Source organism: Podarcis filfolensis, assembly GCF_964270895.1.
Source record: "Podarcis filfolensis genome assembly, chromosome: 6".
NCBI classification, from domain to species: domain Eukaryota; kingdom Metazoa; phylum Chordata; class Lepidosauria; order Squamata; family Lacertidae; genus Podarcis; species Podarcis filfolensis.
Genome location: NC_139609.1, coordinates 54,440,848 through 54,463,339, shown reverse-complemented (window position 1 = coordinate 54,463,339; position 22,492 = coordinate 54,440,848). Strand labels below are relative to the sequence as shown.

The window sequence follows — 22,492 nt, the reverse complement described above, 5'->3', positions numbered from 1 at the left end:
CTTGCAAGACGTTTTTGTCTTGCGAAGCAAGCCCATAGGGAAATTCGTCTTGCGAAGCAGCTCAAAAAACGGAAAACCCTTTCGTCTAGCGAGTTTTCCGTCTTGCGAGGCATTCGTCTTGCGGGGCACCACTGTAATGTTGCATTAAGAGACCCTCAGCAAGAGCTTTGTCACTAAGATGGAAAGGCCATTCCTCGAATACGAATGGTGTTGTGAGTGTGTGCAATTATTTAGAATTGTGGATCAAACATTTTAACAAAATCACTGGGAAGGAGGTGAGGAAAGGGATGGGGATGAAAGCACAGCCCAGAATTCCCAGTGGCAGCAACCAAGGGAAGCAACGCTCCTTGGAAACTCAGGATTCTTACCTGGTATGTGCAACAAAACCATTTCTATGTTCCTACATTTCCAATCAATCCAATGTATTCAAGGGCCATGAATACTGACAAGGGCTGTTGATGTCATTAGGAGCTGATAATGGTTATATAAAGGCCAATGAGATCAGACCAGAGAGAAGAACAGACAAGGGGAATCTGCAGAGCACTGTTCCACAGACAAGGAGGCAGCACATTCACTAGGTAAGCATTTCTGCCCATTCATTTCTATGCAATATAAATCTTCCATGGAGAGACAGTGAAGTTTAAGGATCTCAGATGTCTCCATATATGGGTATTTCATTCTGTTTTGTGGCCCAGAATGTTCACTCTGTAAGCCCAGGACAATTGAACAAGAATGGGCTTCTGGGTTCTTTCCCTGTGTGAATAATAATTTAAAAAACAATTTTCGATCTCTGTGCAATGTAAGCATACTTTAGAAAATCCTTGACAATGCACAGATCTTCTATGGAGGCTCAAAGTATGGGTGAATTTCACTCTAGTGATGTCAAGAAAGGCTACCATTATGTCCACACCAATATTATTACAATGATTGGGACTCTGCAGTTACAAAGTCCCATCACATCTGCATCTTCTCAGTGTCACAGTCCACTTTGTGTACCTGATAAATTAAAAAATCCTTACCTGTAAAAGCTGATGCCTCATTAAAACAGAGTCTCTGGCACATACAAATTGCTTTTCTATACACTTATCTCTTCTGAACTTTCATTGCTTGTAGTTATAGTCCCCTCCATTGCCCAAATGGTCTTCTGAGCAGTTTATAAGAATAAAAAGCATTTTAAAGCAACTATCACATTGCAATGAGGACTGTGGTTAATTTTGGACAGAAGGTCAAATCCAAATATGACTTTTAATTTTATCGTTTTTGGAAAGCTACTTGCATTCCCACATTCGCCCCCTTCTCCCCCATCCCTTACACCAAGTATGGGGAAGCTGTGACCCTCCAAATGTTGTTGCTGGATTCCAACTCCCATTATCCCTGACCATTGGCCAAGCTGGTTGAGACTGATGGGAGTTGTAGTCCAGCAATACCCAGGGTGGGTCAAAGAATCCCCATTATCATTCACTGTTTCAGAGTTTCTATGTCCCATTCTAAGGAGCAGGCACTGCAGTAGAGAAGGGAAATAACAAGCTCCACATTATCATGTAATGCATCTTCTTTAATTAAAATCACCCGGGAGATCTGCAAGGCAATGTGAATTGGCAGCAGCCACACATTTGTGATGCTATGTCGTTTAGCCCCAACACTAAAGCTATATCCAGGCATTTGCCTGAGCACGCAAAATGTTAAACCAGGGAAATGTTAAACTGCTGATGAGGGCAGGGGCATGCATGAACTTAAGTACCATCCCCAGTGTCCTCAGGCACGAGCAGGTTGTGCTTCAGATCTTTGCACGATTAGCATGAAGGTCTGAGAAACCTCCATAAGAGTGAGAATCCTGACTTACCACCGTTTCTGATCATGGGGAGAGTTTCTGCTGACTGAACATGGCTAAAAAATTATCATCAATGTGCGTGGCATTTCACAGAGCACAATAGCACAGGTCCCAGCTGCCCCAAGGAACATACAATTTGAAATCCAACACAGGGGGAATGATAGGGGAAGGCAAGGCAATCATAAACAGAGAAGCAATGTGCAACTCTTTCAAGTTACAGAATTTGGAAAAAGAAGAAAACAGACTATCAAAAATTGCTTAACAGTAGGAACAACGTTGGTCCAAAATAAATGTGATTTTTGACACATTGCTTGCCCTTGCATGGTTGATTTTTTTTTCCTAACAAAAGCTGAACTGGGGGACCTTGACATTATGGGCAGAGACCTTTAACCCTTTGCCCCCACCAGTTTCCCACTTGGAATTGTTCACCCCCCACACCTGCTATTTGCAATAGGAAGAAATCCCTCCTTGACACTAATGGGAGTTTTCCTCCCATTGCGAAAGGCAGGCATGGGAAACAGTCTGATTTCAACCCCAGGCCAGGTGTGGTCAAAGGGTTAACACTCCCGTGCCTCCCTGACATGGTCCGAATTCAGCTCCCCCTCCCCAAGTTGCCTATTTGTTAAAGAAAAATGAACCTGGCAAATGTTATGTCTTGTTTGGCTCCCCAATTCTAATGTTTCTGGGTAGAGGAGAGACAAAAGCAAATGTTTAAACAAAAGAGACAGTGCTTCCTACAATTCCTTCTCTGCCTCCACATTAATTTCCCCCTTGTTTTGTACCGATGTGCATGATGACACCTGGAAAAAATGGTCAGAGAAAGGGAATCAGGCCCCGAAGATGTCCAATTTTGAATCACACCTTTTCAAAATGTTACCAGTGCAGCTAATTTACAAACAGCAAACACACTATTCGCCTTGGGAGGCACCGAGCTGCAGTGTTAATGTTTGAAAGACGTGCCCTGCTTGCAAAACAAGGAAGGGGCAATCCGTAGTCTCACCAATCAAACAACAGAAAAACTAGGGGCTCTTTCCCCGGTAGCAGAGAAACAGCAAGGCTAGTCAAGAGCAAGAGCTAACTGGCTTTGAGGCTCTGCAGTGTTATGCTGAAATTACAAATAAAGTAGCACGAAAGCACAATCATGCAAAGGTAACGTTGTGCAAAGAGAGAGAGGCAGATTGTGTTATATAGATCTAGGCAGCACCCTTTCAAATCATAGCAAACCACACTTCCCTCAACCTTATGGTGCAATTGGCTTGAAGCAGAATCCACGAATTTACTCTGGGGTTCTGGTCCCTAGCAACAATTTGTAGGCATGACAGCTGGTCAGGAAATAGAATATATGCTGCTGCTTCTTTTTTTACCTGATGAAAAATGTCGACCTTTTGTCTCTCTCCCTATTCAAGGAAGACATTTTATTTTAATCTTTTAGAAACTGGACATTTTCCGGTTTCTGATGTGCTGTGCGCACTGTGTCCATGGAAATGATGCGCAGCCAAATGTGCAGCAGAATGGAAACAAAGCTCATCAACACTGGGTTCAAAAATAGCCAAAATAATAGTTCTGAACTGTCAGGTTCTTGGGAGGGAGGCCTAAACACAGCAATTATTTAAAGAAATGGGTTTATTTAAGGGCACCATTTGAAATGAATGAAGGTGGCTCCAAATGTTCCAACGAAGGATGGAAGTGCTAATGTAAAAAGAAGATAATGGCAGCGGTTAAGTGGTTTGCAAATAAAGAGCACATGCAAAATAGTGATTTATTGCAATCTGTTGGTTCCCAGTAGCAATCGGAAGGGGTTGGAGGGGGGCACTAATTGGCACAAACAGTGCATTACGAACTAAATATGCAAATGACTGCTTTTTTCTCCCACTGAATATACAGATACAGGTGCAGGAGTTCCAGGATCGTGGCAACAGCTCCACGAGAGAAGTAGGGACTAAAAAAAGTATAACTTCCTCCCTGACATGCTCCCACTAGCCCAGTTTTTGTGTGACTTGTTGAAGACTGGCTAGATTCTACTATTAGTGCAACAAAAGCTCAGTCTTCCTTTGCACCTGGCTGCTCAGTGCCAAATTAGACGCTGCATGTGTAAGTGTGTAACAAACTCCTAGTGGCCCTTTCATATCCACCCACTTGCAGAGAATGCAGCTTTGTGAAGTAATGATGTGGTGTTGGGGCCAGTGGGTGCTTACCCCTTTCCTTGTCAGCCACCTCTCCACTCTACATTGACCTCCAAGCTGCTTTATCATCTGCAGGATTTCAAAGGGGTATTTGCCCCTGCAAATATGCATTGGGAGCCTTATGGTAGGATCACAAAAAAAATCTGCTTTATATAGCCAGACCATTGATCCATCTAGATCAGTATTGTCCACATTGGAAACAGCTCTTCAATGTTTCAGAGAGTTGTGAGCAGGGCTGGGCAGCCCATAAAGTAGACTGAGGCAGCTGCCCTGGTGGCAGAATCTGCCCCACGGATGCTCCACCTGCCCCTGCTGCCACTGGAGAAGTGAGGAGAAGAGGTGGCAGCTTCTGGTGAGATCTCGTGAGATCTTGTGGAACTCTCATGAGAATTTGCCGGAAGCCACCACCATGCAACCCTGGTAAGAAAGGCTTTGATGGGGGAGGGTGGGGAGTGCCTCAAGTGGTGAAATGGGATGGGCCTCCCCTGTAGTGAGGGATTTAATGTGGGATAGTTCCATGTAGGCAGCTTGCTATAACAGAAACTGACAGCAGGCTGAGATTTTTTAAGCCTTTGACTCTGGACTGCTTCTCCTAGACTCTGCCCCTGTGTGGAGAACTTCAAGATCTTAAAGGCTGAACCCTCTGGCTTGAAGAAAGGTGCTTCTCTTCCATTCTATGCCATCCTGTCTGATGTGTGCCCTGCACTGCTGGACCAGTGAGGTAGTGTGGGAGGCATTTGGTTCCTCAGGCTCCAAATGGTGCCCTTGAGGATGGTGCCCTTGAGGATTCTGGCTCTGGTTCTACAAGCCCTGATGTAATGAAAGGTTCTTCTGGGGACTTCTAGTGGTCTCCTGATGTTGAGCAGTCTGTTTAGAGCCCTGCTCCTTGATCTAGCTCCTTAGCTGGTGCCTCTGCAGCCTCCAGTTCTGTGTCTGAATTGTTGCTGGATTCGGGGATCAAAACAACTTGTGTGTATGTAGCCATGTAGTTGTTGTGACACAATTTCCTTTATTGTTCTGCATTTGAACATGTGATCTGGACCAGTATCTATATCAGGGATGAGAAACCTGTGGTCCTCTAGATATTGTTGGACGCTCCCGTTATCCCCAACTAATGACCATGCTGACTGGGGCAGATGAGAGTTAGAGGTCTGCAACATCTGAAGGACCACAGCCTCCCTATTTCTGATCTAGACGGAACATGATCCAGGAATAGAACTGAAACCCACCTCATCCATGTTAAAGGTGTAATTACATCAGATACTTCTCAGGTTTGTGCTCTTGTGTGCAGTCAAAAATGTGCATTGTGCACAATGCGGTGCAACATTTCTTGCACTCGCTTTTCAACTTTACATGTGAGTACTGCAGCACATCCTGGGTGACCCTGTAGCACCTGAGCAGAAAGGTGTGAGATCAAGATTCCTGGGTGCAATGAAAGTTTTGGATTTTTGATGTACTAAATTAAAGTACTCCCCCAAAACTCCACAGAGGAATGTCATATAAATGGCACCACGCTCAGTTCTTTTTCATCTTCCATGCCCTAATACATCTGGGTAATAAATGCACCAGAAGAATTAGTTTTTAGGTGTTGTACAATATTGGTTTCAGATCCTGCGCAATTTTATTGGTACATAAAGGCTTGGTTTAGAACTAAATCTGACCCAAGAGCAGTACTTGAATAATGCCAAAAGCACTTTAAAAAAAATTAATTAAGTCTCAGGATAAAAATGAGCAAAGCTTCTAAGTACTTGGACCATGCTTCATTAAATTTGTTCAACAAAGAGCATTTAATAATTAAAAGGCTCTTGAATGTTTACATAAATCCTCCTTGTGATGTGGTATTGCTGTCCAGTCAAGTCGAAAACTGGTTTACAGCAGCCCCTTAAAGTCAGGCTCCCATAGAGTGAGAGTGACAAACCATGTTCTTAGCTCTGTACAACCTATCAAGGTTTATTAAGGAGCTCAGCGCACCAATGGGAATTGACCAGATGAGCTTATTAGGTCTCTTATAAGATTAGGGACTGTGACACAGCTGTCTGATTCTTTTCTTCCCCTCTGTGAAGCTTATGGAGGAAAAGAAAAAGGGGGGAATTACAATAATACTAATAGGAAAAGCAATATGTTTCTCTGCCAAGAGCTTTCGCATCAGGGGACAAATGGTAAGGAGGAAAGATGCAAAACCCTCATGCACATTCCCGTACTTGAATGACTAGATTTCTGAAACACAGCTATAAATCTACAGCATAGCTAGCAATATTGAAGAGCAATTTAAAACTCCTGGAGATTTGGTTATAAATGCAGTAGGTTATTTCCTTATAACAAGCCAGTGGTGTTGGTCAACTGTTATAAAAACTTTCTGTCAGTACCCCTGGGTCTTGATGTAATCTGGTAGCTAGAGAAGAAAACACAACCAAGGTCTCCCCAAGTCCTTCTTTCAGCTCAGGACAATGCATCAGTTCACATGAAACACAATTTCATAATTCCATTGAAGAAGAAGAAGAAGAAGAAGAAGAAGAAGAAGAAGAAGAAGAAGAAGAAGAAGAAGAAGAAGAAGAAGAAAGTCAGCATTTTGATGTGCCAGCGAGCACAGGTCAGCTTTCTCAAATGGATCTTGAGATGCTGCCCACAGGTGTTGGGAATAATGGCACCAAGAAGCAAGAAGAGGTAACACAGGAGCACACAAGCCCCACGATCACAGAAGTGGAAATGGCTGTGTGTGAATCCACTTGGCATGTGAGCAAAGAAGGTTGTCTGGGTTGTGTTCCAGAACTTTGCATCTTGAGTCATCCAGTTGCCATTTCCCGAGGAGCATGAATTTGAATGCTACACAAACAGTGCACTCCTGTGTGTGTGTATACTCAGAAGTAAGCCCCCGTTGAGTTTAATGTGGTTTATTATTGAGTGGGTATAGGACTGCAGCTTTAGGCTCTCAAACCATTAGAAGAAGTCCAGAGTCAATTCCCCTACCTATACAGTTGCTCTGATGACTTACTTTCTGGAATATGAATGGCCACTGAGAAAAGAGGTGGGTTTTTTATTAGGCAAAAGATGTAGTTCCAGATACACTTTACTGCATCACATTCCTGCTTCATTATCTCAATTCTAGCAAGCAAAGTCCTAAGCAATATAATAGCAGTTTCAGATGGTGTGCAGTTTCGCCTGTAAATTGCAGATTTATGAACGTTTTTCAGCTGACTTGCTGAATAACTAATAAGTGCTTATTAATCATCAGCCATCAGATCATATTTTGCTCTCCCTATATACTGCTTTCCATGTTCTAAACAGGGAACCAGCTTTCTATTTCAGCTTTTAGAGCAAGGGTATGGGACCTGTAGCCCCGCCCCCCAAACATGTTTGAATTCCAGCTCCATCATCCCTGCCCACTGGCCACACTGGCTAGGGTTGAAGGAATTTAGAGTTCCACATGAGAAGAGCCACAGGTTCCCCATTCCTGCTTAAGAGCCCGGGTTACCAAACACTTCTTTGTTGTATTATGCTGCGTTACATGGCTATTCTGACTAACATATTTAACAGAGGAGGGGTGGTGATATTTTTAAGTGCTTTCCATTTTGTTCTTACCGGGTGTTATATTTCAGCTTGCTGTGCCTTGTCCCTAAATTATGTGTGATGAAGAGTGAGATAGAAATCCCATAAATAAAAATAAAATAATCTGGTATTTGGCCCAGTGTTGCCAAACTATAACTCTTACCAAACCTGGCTATTGGTCATGCTTGCTGGGGCTGGTGGAAGTTGTAGTAGAGTGGCATTGGGATGTTCAAAGGTTTCACATTCCTGGTGTAGAGGACTGGAAAACCTATAGTGGGACACATGGACATCACTTTTGTGCAAGATTCTTTGCAGCTCTGGCTGGTTGAGCTGCCACAATCATGTCCATCCGACCTCGCCAGAGAGTGCTGCTCAGCCTTAACTGTGACCATAATTTCTGGCATGTAGATTCTCATGGTGGAAAAGACCACCAAACCTGGATTGGAAGGTCACATGTGGTATCTGGCAAGTCTATGGCCAATCACATGTATTTTTATTTATTTATTTTTGTCATGCTCTAGGATGGTTCCAAGAAAGGTGGTGGTAACCCTTCTGTTCCTCTACATGATAGCCATGCTGGCTAAACAGAGTGAAGGGTATCTTGCCTTCTACACTCCTGATGACTTCAGAAAAATGCAGGTTGGTATCTGGAAAGCAGTGTGCCAGTGCTCAGGAAATGCCACAACTCAATGTTAACATGCATGATTTGTATACAAAAGGTCCCAGGTTCAGTCTTGGGCATCTCCAGACAGGGCTGGAATAAAGTTCCTGTCTGAATCATCAGAGAGCTACTGCCAGTCTACTGAGCTTCGTATGTTCCTATGACAGAATTAGAAAGAGTACCGGGAAGTCTTATATGCTCACCATTCTGCAACTGTTTCTCCACCTCCTGCTTGGCATGATCCATGGTGATGTCCACCACCAATGGAAATTCTGGCCCAAGCCCACAGTAGTTCAATAAGCCCAGGAACAGACAGAAAATTAAGGCAAGGTCAGGACCCTGGATAAGGGTGAAGCTGCTGGTTCAGAACCATGGACAGAAAATGCAAGCTGTCTCAGCAGTGTTTTAGAACAGCTGGCAAAGTTCTACAGTCTGACCCACATAGTCCATGAGTTGCTAAACTTGCCAGTTAAAACGCCAGTGCCTTTTGCTGCAGCTGTTGGCTTTTTCTAGACAGTGGGGTTTCAAGCTCTGGGGACTGCTCTGGAGAAAGCTCATCGAGGCTCTCCTGATCCTCAGAAGAGCCTGTGATCCAGTAATCAGAGTAATGTAGCAGTGATATCTTCTCGGGGTTCAAGGAATGAGATGTGGACCCCAGTGCCATCGGACTTAAATTCAAAGGACCATGGAGTGGAACAAGCTTCTCCTTGGAAATGATGTTGTAGGAAGTCTTTGCATCTGAAGAATTTTGGTTCAGGGCAGTCACACTGCTCAAGCAGTGAGCTTTAGCCAGATTTTGTTGACAGTGATGCTGTGACCAGTTGCTATTGCCTGTCACCATTGTTATATTCATTTGAAATGGCAACATAGCCAACTTGGTTCTCATACAGTGACCCACCCCAAAGTGCCATTCTTAATATCTCTTGTCGTTTGGCCCTAGGAGAAAGAGAGGAACCGAGCACAGAAGAAATCTCTGACTTTGCAGCAGCAATCAGACACAGGAGATTTTCCTGAGCTGTCAGAAGATGAAGGACAGATCATCAAGGTAAATTGTGCTCCAAATTATGCCAACCATTACACTGATGACACCCAGCTCTATTCTCTTTTGCACCTTAATTATGAGAGGCCGTGACTTTTTTAAAACAGTGCCTAGATGCAGTGGTGGGCTGGATGAGATTGAATCCTGGTAAGACAGAGACTATATGAGTGAGTCTGTGGACTACAACTGGGATTGGACCGGAAGCTACAGATGGTGCAGAATGCTGCAGCCAAGTTGCTGAATGAAGCACATAGATGTGCACATACCTGTGCTGGGGGGGGGGTACAAACTTAGTTGAATACCATTCATGAACTTTTTGTCCTGGCTTTCCCTGAACCATAAGGTTATACTCTGTTTTATGTGATTCAATTCCCTTGATTTTTGCGTTATTTGCTTTTCTGTGGTTTTAGGCTGCTACGTTTTAATGATACTGCTTGTTTCTTGTATTGTATACTACTTAGAGATTTTAAAAGTATTAAGTGGCTTACAAATGCTTTCAAACAAACAAACAAGACAGGTACAGGCAGGTAGTTCTTCTAACATATGAGACAAAGCATCACACTGATTAGCAGGTAAAATACTGATGAAGAGGCAAGCTTATTTCAATTCTCATTGGGCAGAATCTCTGCTTTCATTGGTAAAAATTCACTGTTGTCCTCACTTCTCTGTAACTTTTTATTATTAATTTGTATCATCCATCCAATGTCTTGAAAGATTCCAAGGGAATCTGTGGGACAATCTATCAATTTCATACAAATGCTATTATTACAACAAACTGTTATAAGAATTTTAAGGTCATATATTTTTAAAAAATGTTCATGACTGTATATATAAACCACATGTCTGAAACCCCACAGATTAGGTCCTGAACAAATTGACCTCAAATATTTCTCTGCAAGGTCAAAGTGGGAAACCTCCCCGTTGTCTCTTTCCTCACAAATCCTGTCTCAAGGGCACATTCAAGATATGAACAGGGTGTGAGCCTGTGACCTGTGACCTAGATTCAGAAATTAAGTAGTTATAATAACAAAAGAGTGGCCAAAACCCAGATAATGCTGTCAGGTAACTTGCCAGACAGGAGATAAACAACACACTCAGATTTCTGTTGCAAACCGTCTTTTCTGTGGTGTAGGTATGATGTATCTGGGGGGGGGGTCTTGGGCTATACCCCTTCTGTGATGTATGTATGATGTTTATGGGGGTGGTCTTAGACTCCAGGGCGGGCAATTTAAAATGATATAGACATTATAGACATTTAAATGATATAGACATTATATATAGCTTGCACGCATGGCTCTGGGGCCTCCTCCTCTCTCCTGCATGTGGGGGAGCAGCCTGTTGCAACAGTTAATAAAGATCAGGCTTACTAGCTGCTCTGCTTCTCCATATTCTCTGGTTGGTCTCTGTTATTTTCTCCTACCAATAGAGAACCTACAAAAGGACTCTATATGGGCTCTTGGGTACCCCATAAGGGAAAAGGAGCTGTTTTTTTTTTACTTATATCAAAACTATTACTTAGTCCCTAGAATAGCACTAGAGCTGAATGAAAGAGAAATTATCAAAAATCACTAGTAAAATATGACTGTTATTTTCCTCTTATTTGAATGAAGTTGACTCATTCCCTTAAACAATCTAAATGAAAGTAGGAAAGAGAACAGTCTGAAATACCGGTTTATATTTGTTGAAATGTTGTGCCTACATAAAAGGCGTGTGCTCTAATGTGTTGTATACAGCTGAAATCCTAACAGGATGTGATACAGTCAAGTCAACTAATCACACATACAAATTGGCCTTTTTAAGAATTACAAAGCTACAAAGGCTTCAGGAGCTGTCCTGCCTAGCTACTATTGTAAATTACAACTTGGCTTAGGAAATTGTCTCCCCCAACCACCAGCTTACTGATTAACTGCAACACTTACTTCAGATCTACAGTTTATGCATCTCTCATCTACTTCATTGTTTAGTCTCCTTCATAATCTTTAATATATTTTATGTTCATATTGTGGTGTGAAGTTTCCACTAACTCTTCCAGAAGCAACACTATGTTCATGGCAAACCTCAAAAATGTAGACAGGTGTCTTGCACTCCAAGGCCAAATTTACCTCCACATCCCTCTCACTGATCTTACTCCAAGCAAAGGTGTTCTGAAAATGGAAATGGCTGTGGCTCAGGAGGAGAGCAGAAAGTTCCAGGTTTAATCCTTGATGTTTTCAGGTGGGGCTGGGAGAAACCCCTGCCTAAAGCCATGAAGAGATGCTTTCAGCCAGTGTGGACAGTACCAAATTGATGGACCAGTGGTCTAACGCAGGATAATGTGGCTTCCCATGTCCCTAAAGTATAGGTACTACCCTCTGTTCAGTACTGGCAAGCCTCAGTAAATGAAGACTTATTTGTAGCTAAGTAATTTTATAAATTAAGCTTGTCCAACCACTCAAGACCTGTGATCAAGTTCCCATCCATCTCAAATTTACCACACCAAAATCTTCATTATTCTAATCCATCTAGCTGGATTGCCTATTGGAAGTGCTTTAAAATCATGAAACTGGGTAGCATAACTAAATATGGAGTTTATATTATTTAAGTTTGCTCCTAGAAGTCTTATCCTGCAGTTCTGTATTTGAGGAATTTGTCTGCATCCATGCAGACCGGATATTTCCTTATGTGACATTCTTGACATATTTTAATTTAAGGCCTATGGTTCAACCACAATCCAGATCAGAGTTCCACTGATTTCACATGGTGCTGCTCATGGTGTACTGGACTGCAGCGTTCAGCTTTTAAAAACTTGATAAATTGTCAAGACTTACAAGATGAGAAACAACTGGCATTGGCTTTTGCAAACTCCCTTTCAATGAGCGACTTAACCCTGCTCCACAGGTCACAAAGTCAAATGCTAAAATACTGGATCAGGAAATACCTTTAAGCAATAACAAACGATCCAACACTAGTGATTCCTTCAGCGTGTGTGAGGCAGAAAGTTGTGGAAACATTGCTTTTTCTTTGCATGTTAACCCTGCTTTTCTTCACAGCTGATTGCTCCAGTAGAAATAGGAATACATCTGTCCAAACAGCTGGAAAAATATCAAGATGTCCTGAAGGAACTCCTAACAGAGATGTTACCCGATACTCAGAATGGTACGATATTATCTGTCTCTCCCTTTCCTTGGAAGTCCTCGGCGCAGAAATTCCAGGAATAGCTTTTGTGTCGTGTTGACTCGTTTTTAGAAAACTCCTGACCAAAGATCATAAATCCTTCTTCTATCAGCAGTGATTGCAGTCAAGAAAAAGTACACCCCAGCGACATTTTTCATTGGCACAATGCTTCTCCACTTAGGGCTCATCCACGTGGCCTTTTGTCCTACTGCTTTCCTCCAGGGAAAACCACTCCTTTGGCACTCAATCAGAGCAAACAGCAATATGGGTATCCACTCGATTGACATTTGCTCCAATTTAGCACTAAAGATCGGGTTTTCCTTGAGTAAAGGAGTGAGGCAAGGGGGAAACCACTCAGACCCATGCCTAGGTAAAAGGTAAGGTAGAGGACCCCTGGATGGTTAAGTCCAGTCAAAGGCGACTATGGGGTTGCAGCGCTCATCTCGTTTTCTGGCCAAGGGAGCTGTATGTCCACAGACAGTTTTCCAGGTCATGTGGCCAGCATGACTAAACCGCTACTGGAGGACCATGACGAGTGCCAGAGAGCATGGAAACACCGTTTACCTTCCCGCCACAGTGGTATCTACTTGCACTAGTATGCTTTCAAACTGCTAGGTTGGCAGGAGCTGGGACAGAGCAATGGGAGCTCACCCCATCATGGGCATTCAAACCGGGGATTCAGCAAGCCCAAGAGACTCAGTGGTTTAGACCACAGTGCCACCTGCGTCAGGTTTTCCTTGGGTAAAGGAGCGAGGCAAGGGGGAAACCACTCAGATCCATGCCTAGAAAGTATGGGTCAAGCAAAAAAAAACCTGCTTGGACCTGTGGCAATACATCAGCTACTGGAAAATCGTATATGTGACAAAAAAAACCCCACCCTACCATTGTTCTGTGCCCATTTTTATCAACTGTTGAGTTGCTCTCCTATATTGCACTTCTGTGGCAAAACTGGAGTTTTGTGTGATTATGATACGCAATGAATCAAGGGCTTCAGACTGGACTATGCATTATTTTCATGTGAGTTATTCCTGTTTCTCTCTGGAACTGATAATAGACTTGGAAATGAATTACACTGTGGGCTTGTAAAAAGATATTGCTGTTAATAACTCTTTAGGATTGCTTATCTTTCAGCCTTGAAATCAAAGGGAGTTTATGTACATGAGCTTGGGCACGATCAGAGAGCCTCATCTCGCTGAAAAGTTCCAAGCTATGCAAAGCGGGAATGGGGAATTAAAATACTAGTCCCAGGATTCTACTGAATAGATAAAAACATTTGGATAGGATGTGACAAAATATTCAAATTACCTCTGTTTCCTTACCGGAGCCAGGTACTCAAAGACATGTGCCAACTTAGCTCTTTTGAAAATTTAATTAAAATCTCAGAATATCGTAATCAGAACTGCCAATAGCCTAATAGAGTAGGATTGTAGTCTGTCCTACACATGTGGGTGAGCAGGGCTTACTACTGCCATTTGAAAATGCAGATCCGTTTAACATCATGGACATGTTTAGCCATTCCCCCAGAAATGCAGCATCTTAAATCACACATGTAACTCCCCACCCCCATGTCTCTGCACATGTTCCTCTTTAGACTGCCAGGCAATTAACACAAAGGTCTGTAGAAGGTGTCAAAGTGCATTTAGGTGAACACACTAAGAAACCTCCCTACCCTCAAGAACACTATCCACAGTTTATGACCTCGTTTGTTCCAGCAAACCTCTGAATAACACCATGTAATTATCACAGAGAATTGTTACGATAATCTACTTAGTTTCAAACCATTTTTATTGTTGAAACCACCTTTTGTTTCTTCATTTGATGGATTAAGAAAATCCAAATTTGATCTTGTACAGTATCGATTCACAAACTTACATTGTTGTTTCTGTCTCCTCTCTTTATAGTTAATTGATGTTCTCGGAATGAGAAGACAAGAGCAAAAGACTAAACTGCAAATTTGCAAGATTCCACTTAACAGAAAGGCTGTCGGGAGTGAGGGGGGGGATACTTATGCAAGATAATAAAGCATGAAACTTAAATATATGATTAGTTTGTTCAAAGTTCATTTGAAAAGATTGACCCAAATGACATCTGAGAACATGAAAGGAAGATGTCACTACAAGTCACTCTGCATATGTAACATACATTAACTTCCTTCCACCAACATCAAAATACTTTGCAAATCCCAAGCAATTAAGAGCTTGTCCTCTGTACCATTCTCAGGGCCTAATGTATTATGCTGATTATAATGAGGCATAAAGCCCTAGTGTCAGCACTTCAGGAAGAGAAGTTGCATGTGCAAATTTGTGCATATTTACAGTTGGACGCGGGTGGCACTGTGGTCTAAATCACAGATCCTAGGGCTTGCTGATCAGAAGGTTGGCGGTTTGAATCCCTGTGACGGAGTGAGCTCCCGTTGCTCGGTCCCTGCTCCTGCCAACCTGGCAGTTCGAAAGCATGTCAAAGTGCAAGTAGATAAATAGGTACCACTCCGGCGGGAAGGTAAACGGCATTTCCGTGTGCTGCTCTGGTTTGCCAGAAGCGGCTTAGTCACGCTGGCCACATGACCCGGAAGCTGTATGCCGGCTCCCTCGGCCAGTAAAGCGAGATGAGCGCCAAAACCCCAGAGTCGTCCACGACTGGACCTAACAGTCAGGGATTCCTTTACAGTTGTGCTAGTAAATGGAGCTTGAGTCCTGAACCCCTCCTGACATACCATTCTTATTTCTCAACTTATGTATATGCTATAAAACAGCTTTGCAGGCCATCATAGTGCCACATCTTATCAATGCCAGATTTACGTATAAGCTAAACAAGCTATAGCTTAGGGCCCCACTCTCTTGGGGGCCCCAAAAATTACCATATAGCATATATTCAACACAAAAAACAGCAACAATTTGTTGTTGACAAAGGAAAGCTGAACATTTAATGGGCCCCATTACCTTCAGTAGCTTAAAGGTAAAGGGACCCCTGACCATTAGGTCCAGTCATGGACGACTCTGGGGTTGCGGTGCTCATCTCGCTTTATCGGCTGAGGGAGCCAGCGTACAGCTTCCAGGTTATGTGGCCAGCATGACAAAGCCGCTTCTGGCAAACCAGAGCAGCACACGGAAACGCTGTTTACCTTCCCGCTGGAGCGGTACCTATTTATTTACTTGCACTTTGACATGCTTTCGAACTGCCAGGTTGGCAGGAGCAGGGACCAAGCAACGGGAGCTCACTCCGTCACAGGGATTCAAACCGCCGACCTTCTGATCGGCAAGTCCTAGGCTCTGTGGTTTAACCCACAGCGCCACCCGCGTCCCTTCCAGTAGCTTAGGGCCTCATTAAACCTAAATCCGGCCCTGCGTCTTATGCTCCCATTTGCAAATGCTGGACTAGGAAAGTCAAGTTGATGGGTCAGAGAGATGAGGACCTAAAGTGTGGTTTGTCGTGGACAGTGGATTCCATGCTTTCCTGAACTTTCATAATGCTTTACCAGTATTCTGAGTTAAATAATGAAAGCTAACTAAAGGTTTTGCAAAAATACCAGACAATTTGCTGCCAAGAATCCACAACTGTCCATCCCTGCCTATTTTCCCCACGAAGCACCAAGGTCCCATACAATCTCATTTTACTCTGCTTTTAGCAGAAACATTAGTGAGCTTGTTAGACTGTGGAACAGGGAAGTTAAGAGGGAAGAAAAGAGGGTGTCACAGTTATGGAGAGATCTTTCATCCTTCACCTGGCAAGAGTCCTGACTTCTAAACTTTCCTTCAGCTAATAAGGAACATTGTCCTGCTTCCTGACTGATCCCATGAACCTTCACACCAGAAATAACTGTGTATGCTCATATTACATTAGAGAGCTAGGGTATCACAGTGTCAGAATGTCCCTGGCTCAAATTTCACTGCAGCGATAAGCTCACTGCACCTTTAGGGAAACTGCTATTGTGCCAGCCTCCACACACAATCCTGCCCTGCCTTTACAAAACTATCTTATTGAGCTACAATATGTGAACCATTTAAATGTGTGATACCAATGTTAACAAGTATCTCTGGCAGTTCAAGCTGACCCAAGATGTTATGTCAATGTCATCAGATGGGCTGACAAAAGGGCAACAGCTACCATCCTAAGATGTGGCATTGTGGTGTCATGCAAAGCTATTGCATAGTACGTTCATGGGTGTGGAGAGATAGGGCATCATGTCAGAATGGATTCTGGGCTCAAGCACCTTTCCAAAGGTATTTCCACTATTGTTGAGCCAGCTGAATGAACCCTGCACATCAGGCTCTCAACACCAAGTGGTGACCAAAGAATAGTTTTGCTTCTGGTGGCCAATAGTATAGCAGGACAAACCTCCCCTACTTGTCTCACAGTGGATGCCAAATACACGTTTTGAAATCAATTTTCACAGCTGTGTGCATTAATAATAATAATAATAATAATAATAATAATAATAATAAAATTACTTATACCCCGCCCATCTGGTCAGGCCTACCCAGCCAATCTGGGTGGCTCCCAACAGAATATTAAAAACACGATCAAACATTAAAAACTTCCCTAAACAGGGAAGAATTGTGTTAACCATGTGTGACTTTCCATGAACATGCAAATCACCAGAGTATCAACTCTATATCGTTATTACAAGCTCTCAGCTTTCTAGTCTTCCCCCATGTCTTCCCCTGCCAACATGGTTTGCCTGGTGTTATAGGATCCAGGAATGTACTTGGTGCTTATGCACACTGGTGCTTATTTCAACCCTGTAAACAAATCTGCTGGGGGAAAACTTAGATATGCTTCAATTTTACATTAATTGCTAGCCACTTAAAGGCCTGACATTTGACGAAGAGCTGTCACTCTCTAGGTGGCACACGCTCTTAACAGCAGCAAGGTTTGAAAGGTGGGGGGAGGGAGAGAAGCACCGTGACAAATGATATGTGTGACACAGATTCAATTCCAATCCAATTTTGTACTTCCAAGTTAATGTGAATTCTTCTGTCACTCTGAATCATTGAGCGAGCTCAAGTATTGCTGCCAAAATGGCATACACGCCATTCGATCAGCTCTGCACTTTGCTATGGATGCCAATCTCAGTGAGAACCCTCCAAGGGTCTAATTGATTCCTATGGTCACCAATGGTGGACACCATTTCCATATTAACTGAACAGCATTCACATATATTTTCACTCTTCATTGTTAAGGTAATGTGGATACAAGGATTGCTTTGGCAAGGGGGGAACCAATGCAGAGAGAATTTGAGCAGATAGAACATTTCTGGATTCTTTCCTATTGATATGGCATCACCCAGAATCTGCTTTTCTAGAGCACTTTTTCCTGGAAGTGAGTTGTTTTGAAGGATGCAACATGCATTGCAATAATGTATGCACACAATTACAATGGGTCAGTGTCTCTGGCTGTTAACCAGAAGGTTGGTGGTTTGAGCCCCTGCAGGGATGGCTGTAGGCAGGATTCCTGCCTTGGACTACATGACTCTTGGGATCCCTTCCAAATCTACAGTTCTATGGTACCTGCATAGAAGTCCCACTGAGCTTCAAGAGCCTTGTTTCAGACCAGACATGTGTGGGATTCTGCTGTTATAAATGCAGCCTAATTTGAAAAACAAAACAATATAATTTTCACAGTGTCCTTACCAGTCAACATAAATCTGAAATTATGGCATAGAAGAGCCTAATTTTTGCAAACATTTGGCTACAGTCAGTTCTTGCCACCTATTTTCCATTTCTGTATATAAACACACATTTTGTCTTCCATTCCCTGCCATTGCTTGTCTCTGATGCCTTCCTCTCTAATGAGCCAGAGCAGGAATCAGGTTGTATTCTCCATCTGTATGCAGAGCAGCCCATCTCACTGTTCAGAAGCCTTTCTTCCCACAGTCACCCCAATCATCAGCATTCAATTGTTCTCCATCGGCTCTAATCATTTATTTTTACCAGCAGCAGCTCATCCAGTTTCTGGGACGGCAAACTCCATTTGCTGTTCCAAGAATGCATGGCTAGCTGCAAACAGGCCTCCAAAGAGATTTATCACAATCCTGCCCCCTCCTTAGATGAGACTGGGACAAAAAGAGAGGGAAATGCCACTAATAAACTTTGGGCGGACCACAGGGCTAGTAATGAGGCGGAAATAAAAACAGAATCCCAGTTAATGCCAGCCTTTAAAATGTCATCAGCTGGAGCAAAAAAATCTAAATTATGACCCCATTATTTCTTAAAGAAAAAAAAGCTACTTAGAACAGATTAATAATAATGTACCAACTCAATAGTTTTGTTGATCAAATCCTAGTGCCTTAAAGAATTCTTCGTAATTGGCACCCAAGCATCTCTAAAAGCCTGATTCCACACACACACCCCATGACATATGATTCTTATTATTCAAAAAGTGAACTCCTAGTCACAGGGGGAAGGCCAATAACTGTTAATAACTCATTCTCAAATTGCTCCCCTTAAAAATCAAATTGCCCCACATTGGGAACCACAGTTCTAGCCATCAAAACCTTTGAATAAGCATCTTTGGGTAACTCTGGAAATATCAAGGTACCATCAATGCCTATTATGTCAATGATGGCATTGTTTCACTTCAAACTACGTAATAGCATTTGTATGGCATTGAAATGGTAAATGCATGAAGTAGTACCTCAGGTTACATACGCTTCAGGTTACAGACGCTTCAGTTACAGACTCCACTAACCCAGAAATAGTACCTCAGGTTAAGAACTTTACCTCAGGATGAGAACAGAAATCGTGCTGCGGAGGCACGGCGGCAGCAGGAGGCCCCATTAGCTAAAGTGGCACCTCAGGTTAAGAACAGTTTCAGGTTAAGAACGGACCTCCAGAACAAATTAAGTTATTAACCCAAGGTACCACTGTACCAGGTCAATGAGGGGCAAAATTGAAACGATACTCAAAATGGCAATCAGTAAAGGTCCTGTCCTGAAGAAAACACTTTTAAAAGAGAAGGGAAAGTTTATTTGGGGCCCTTCCAGATTATCTTTTTAAAAATATGTATATACTGATTTGTCCGCAGGGAAATTAGATGATGTTGGCTATTTAATGAGCATTCATTCTGATACGTCTGCAGGGAGGTTAGATGACAATGAACCCAAGCAAGTGATGTCTGACACTTTCCACTGCAGTTTCCTATTATTTCCCTAATCACAAAAATTCTAGTCTTTTGGGAACACAGATTAGTTGTGCAAGAGTTTGAATAATTTGTATTCATTTTAATGTACTGGTATTTTTTCTTATTTTTAATGTTTGTTTGTTGTTTTGTTTTTGCTAAAAGTCGCCTTGAGTTGCCTGTGGCAAGAAAAAGTATCTAATAAAATTAATTAAATAGTAATAATAAAATATAGTTGCACAAGCAAAAGTGGCTGAATCCTGCCAGAAAATAGCATCTGTCTGGAAGCCTGCCAGGTTACATTGATCAGATTTGTCTGCTTAACCCACACAGTTTGAAGGCCCAGAGACTAAATACTGAGTTAAGAATCTCTGTGAAAGAAGGAGATAGCACTTTAATTCCATATTTATATTAGTTCCTGCTCCATTCTATTAGCTGCTATTTGTGCTTTCCAGTTCAAACAAGACACAACTTTAGTCTCACACTTCCAGGCTTTTCCCCTCAGACCAGACGCTATCCTTTGTTAAACATACACTTGCAGCTGCTAAATGGATTAAGAAATTGCACTATAATTTGCAGGCGCCTCCTTTAATAAAGAAAGAAAGTTGAGCATGGCTTGATCCTGATGCCCCAAATTAGAGTAAGTGATGAGAGCAGAGTGGCTTTGAAAGGAAGGCACCAGGAGGCAGAAGCATCACAACCAACTTTCCACCCCCCTCACACTTTAATGCATTCATTAAAATCAAAGGCACAATTGCTCACTGAAATAGCACCAAAATGCATCTTCTAATCAGCTGACACAACTCTATAAAAGGCTGCATGTTCTCCCCTTACGACTGCACCCAGTAGAATCCAGATGAAATATCTCAACTTCAAAGGTCTTCACACATCTTAAAAGGGAATATAAACTGCCTAAATGAGAGGAGGAGGATTTCTCCACTGATGGGACCAACCACACGAGGCTTTTTTATGTATGAGCGGTCTAGCAACACCCTGTCAGCTTATACTCTGCGTTGCTCTAATGACTCAAAGGGGTGCTACGGAAAGCTAAATAATACATACACCACATACAATTCCATTTTCCCCCTCAAGCAGCGCTAGTAATTATTACAATTTACATAACTTGGAAGAACTTGGGACGAAGGGTGTTTAAAATGAATAACCACTGGCATGCCTCTGAAAAAGAAAAGTTGACTCTCCAAAATGCAAGGTTTTCATTTCTTACAGAGCTTGAGGGCTACATGCTAAACTTCTGTAGTTGCATAGATCAGGTCTGGGGAGCTCTTTTCAGCCCAAGGACCACATTTCCTTCTGGAATCCTCCAAGGACTGCACACCACATATTTTGTACAGTAGGCTAGTTCCTACACATCCCTCACATGCACTCTCTCTTTCATCTGTTCAGACAAGCAACGTGTATTGTTATTTATTGATAAAAGTGTTTGTGTACTGCTGCTCACTAAAAAAAAATCCAAGAGGTTTACAACCACAGTAAAAGCCATATAAAAATTGAAAGCCAGAATTCAAGGGCACATTCCAGCCAAGCAAAAGAAGCTGGGCTGCAAAGCAAGACCAGTGGGGGTGTGGTCTGAAAAGCATTTTGAGGGCCAAATAGAGATCTGGAGCGCTACGTTTGGTTCCCAGGCCTGAGGTTCCACGCTGCTGGCATAAATAATCTCAGTAATATATATTCCAACAGGGACGTAGGTGGCGCTGTGGGTTAAACCACAGAGCCTAGGACTTGCCAATCAGAAGGTCGGCAGTTCGAATCCCCGTGATGGGGTGAGCTCCCGTTGCTCGGTCCTTGCTCCTGCCAACCTAGCAGTTCGAAAGCATGTCAAAGTGCAAGTAGATAAATAGGTACCACTCCGGCGGGAAGGTAAACGGCATTTCTGTGTGCTGCTCTGGTTCGCCAGAAGGGGCTTAGTCATGCGGGCCACATGACCCAGAAGCTGTCTGCGGACAAACGCCGGCTCCCTTGGCCAATAAAGCGAGATGAGCACCGCAACCCCAGAGTCAGCCACGACTGGAACTAATGGTCAGGGGTCCCTTTACCCTTAATATATATTCCAACTACCTCAGAAGGTGGTGGACTCACCTTCATTGGAGATTTTTAAACAGCAGTTGGATGTCCATCTTTTTCCGTTGTCATTCTAGCATTGCACAGGGTTAGGCTAGAAGAACCTTGTGGCCCCTTTCAACTCTACATGGTTCTTATCTTTACAATATGTGAACCATTAGCTCCCCTCTTGCACTGACACACACATGCACCCAAGCACTTACCTCCCCTCACAGGCCCTCGTGTGTACATGAAGGTAGAGAGAACTTTCAGTCAGAGCAGGCTGCGCACACACACAAGGATTGATTGCACAAGCAGGGATACTCATAAAATGCACAAATATTATCCTCGTTGTGCAAGCGGAACCTGATAAACTCTTTTATTTGGGGGACAATTATTATTTCAAATACATCCATACACAAACCAATATATACTTCTCCAGGAGTTCCCTTGCTTACCAGAAGTTATCGTCAGGCAAAGTAATGAATAGTACCTATTAACATATCTGCCTAATACAAAATAGGTAAGAAAAGAAAATGCAATTTGATGGTTTAAGGTTATGTATTTGTACGTTTTGTCATGCAGGGTTGACAATTTGTGTTTTACAGCTCAGACCACAAAAAAATGACTCATGGTTCAGAGCTTTAACGGTTTTTATGAAGACTAAGGCTCTACCAATCTCAGCATCTCCTATAATCAAATAATTATTATCCAAGTCCATAATTTTCAGCAACTGTAAACATCCAAATTTATAGAAATAAAACAAAGTACAAAAAACCTCTCATAAATAAATGCACATAAAAACCTGGCAGTTAAAACTCTCTTTCCCAATTTTATAAATAAATAAATAAAGGGAAGGGAGAGAGCTCCAACCATAATTTCTCCATTTAGGCACTCGCGATGCA

General features: G+C 42.6%; 1 protein-coding gene across 1 annotated transcript; it reads left to right on the top strand.

Moving 5' to 3' along the window:
* The first annotated feature begins 480 nt into the window (after nucleotides 1-480).
* On the top strand, nucleotides 481-14,429 carry MLN (motilin). The gene is made up of 5 exons (XM_083617103.1): nucleotides 481-578; nucleotides 8,082-8,199; nucleotides 9,162-9,266; nucleotides 12,290-12,395; nucleotides 14,315-14,429. Exons 1-5 carry the CDS (start codon nucleotides 496-498, stop codon nucleotides 14,320-14,322), a joined length of 420 nt encoding a protein of 139 aa, XP_083473229.1. The 5' UTR covers nucleotides 481-495; the 3' UTR covers nucleotides 14,323-14,429.
* Nucleotides 14,430-22,492: the final 8,063 nt, after the last annotated feature.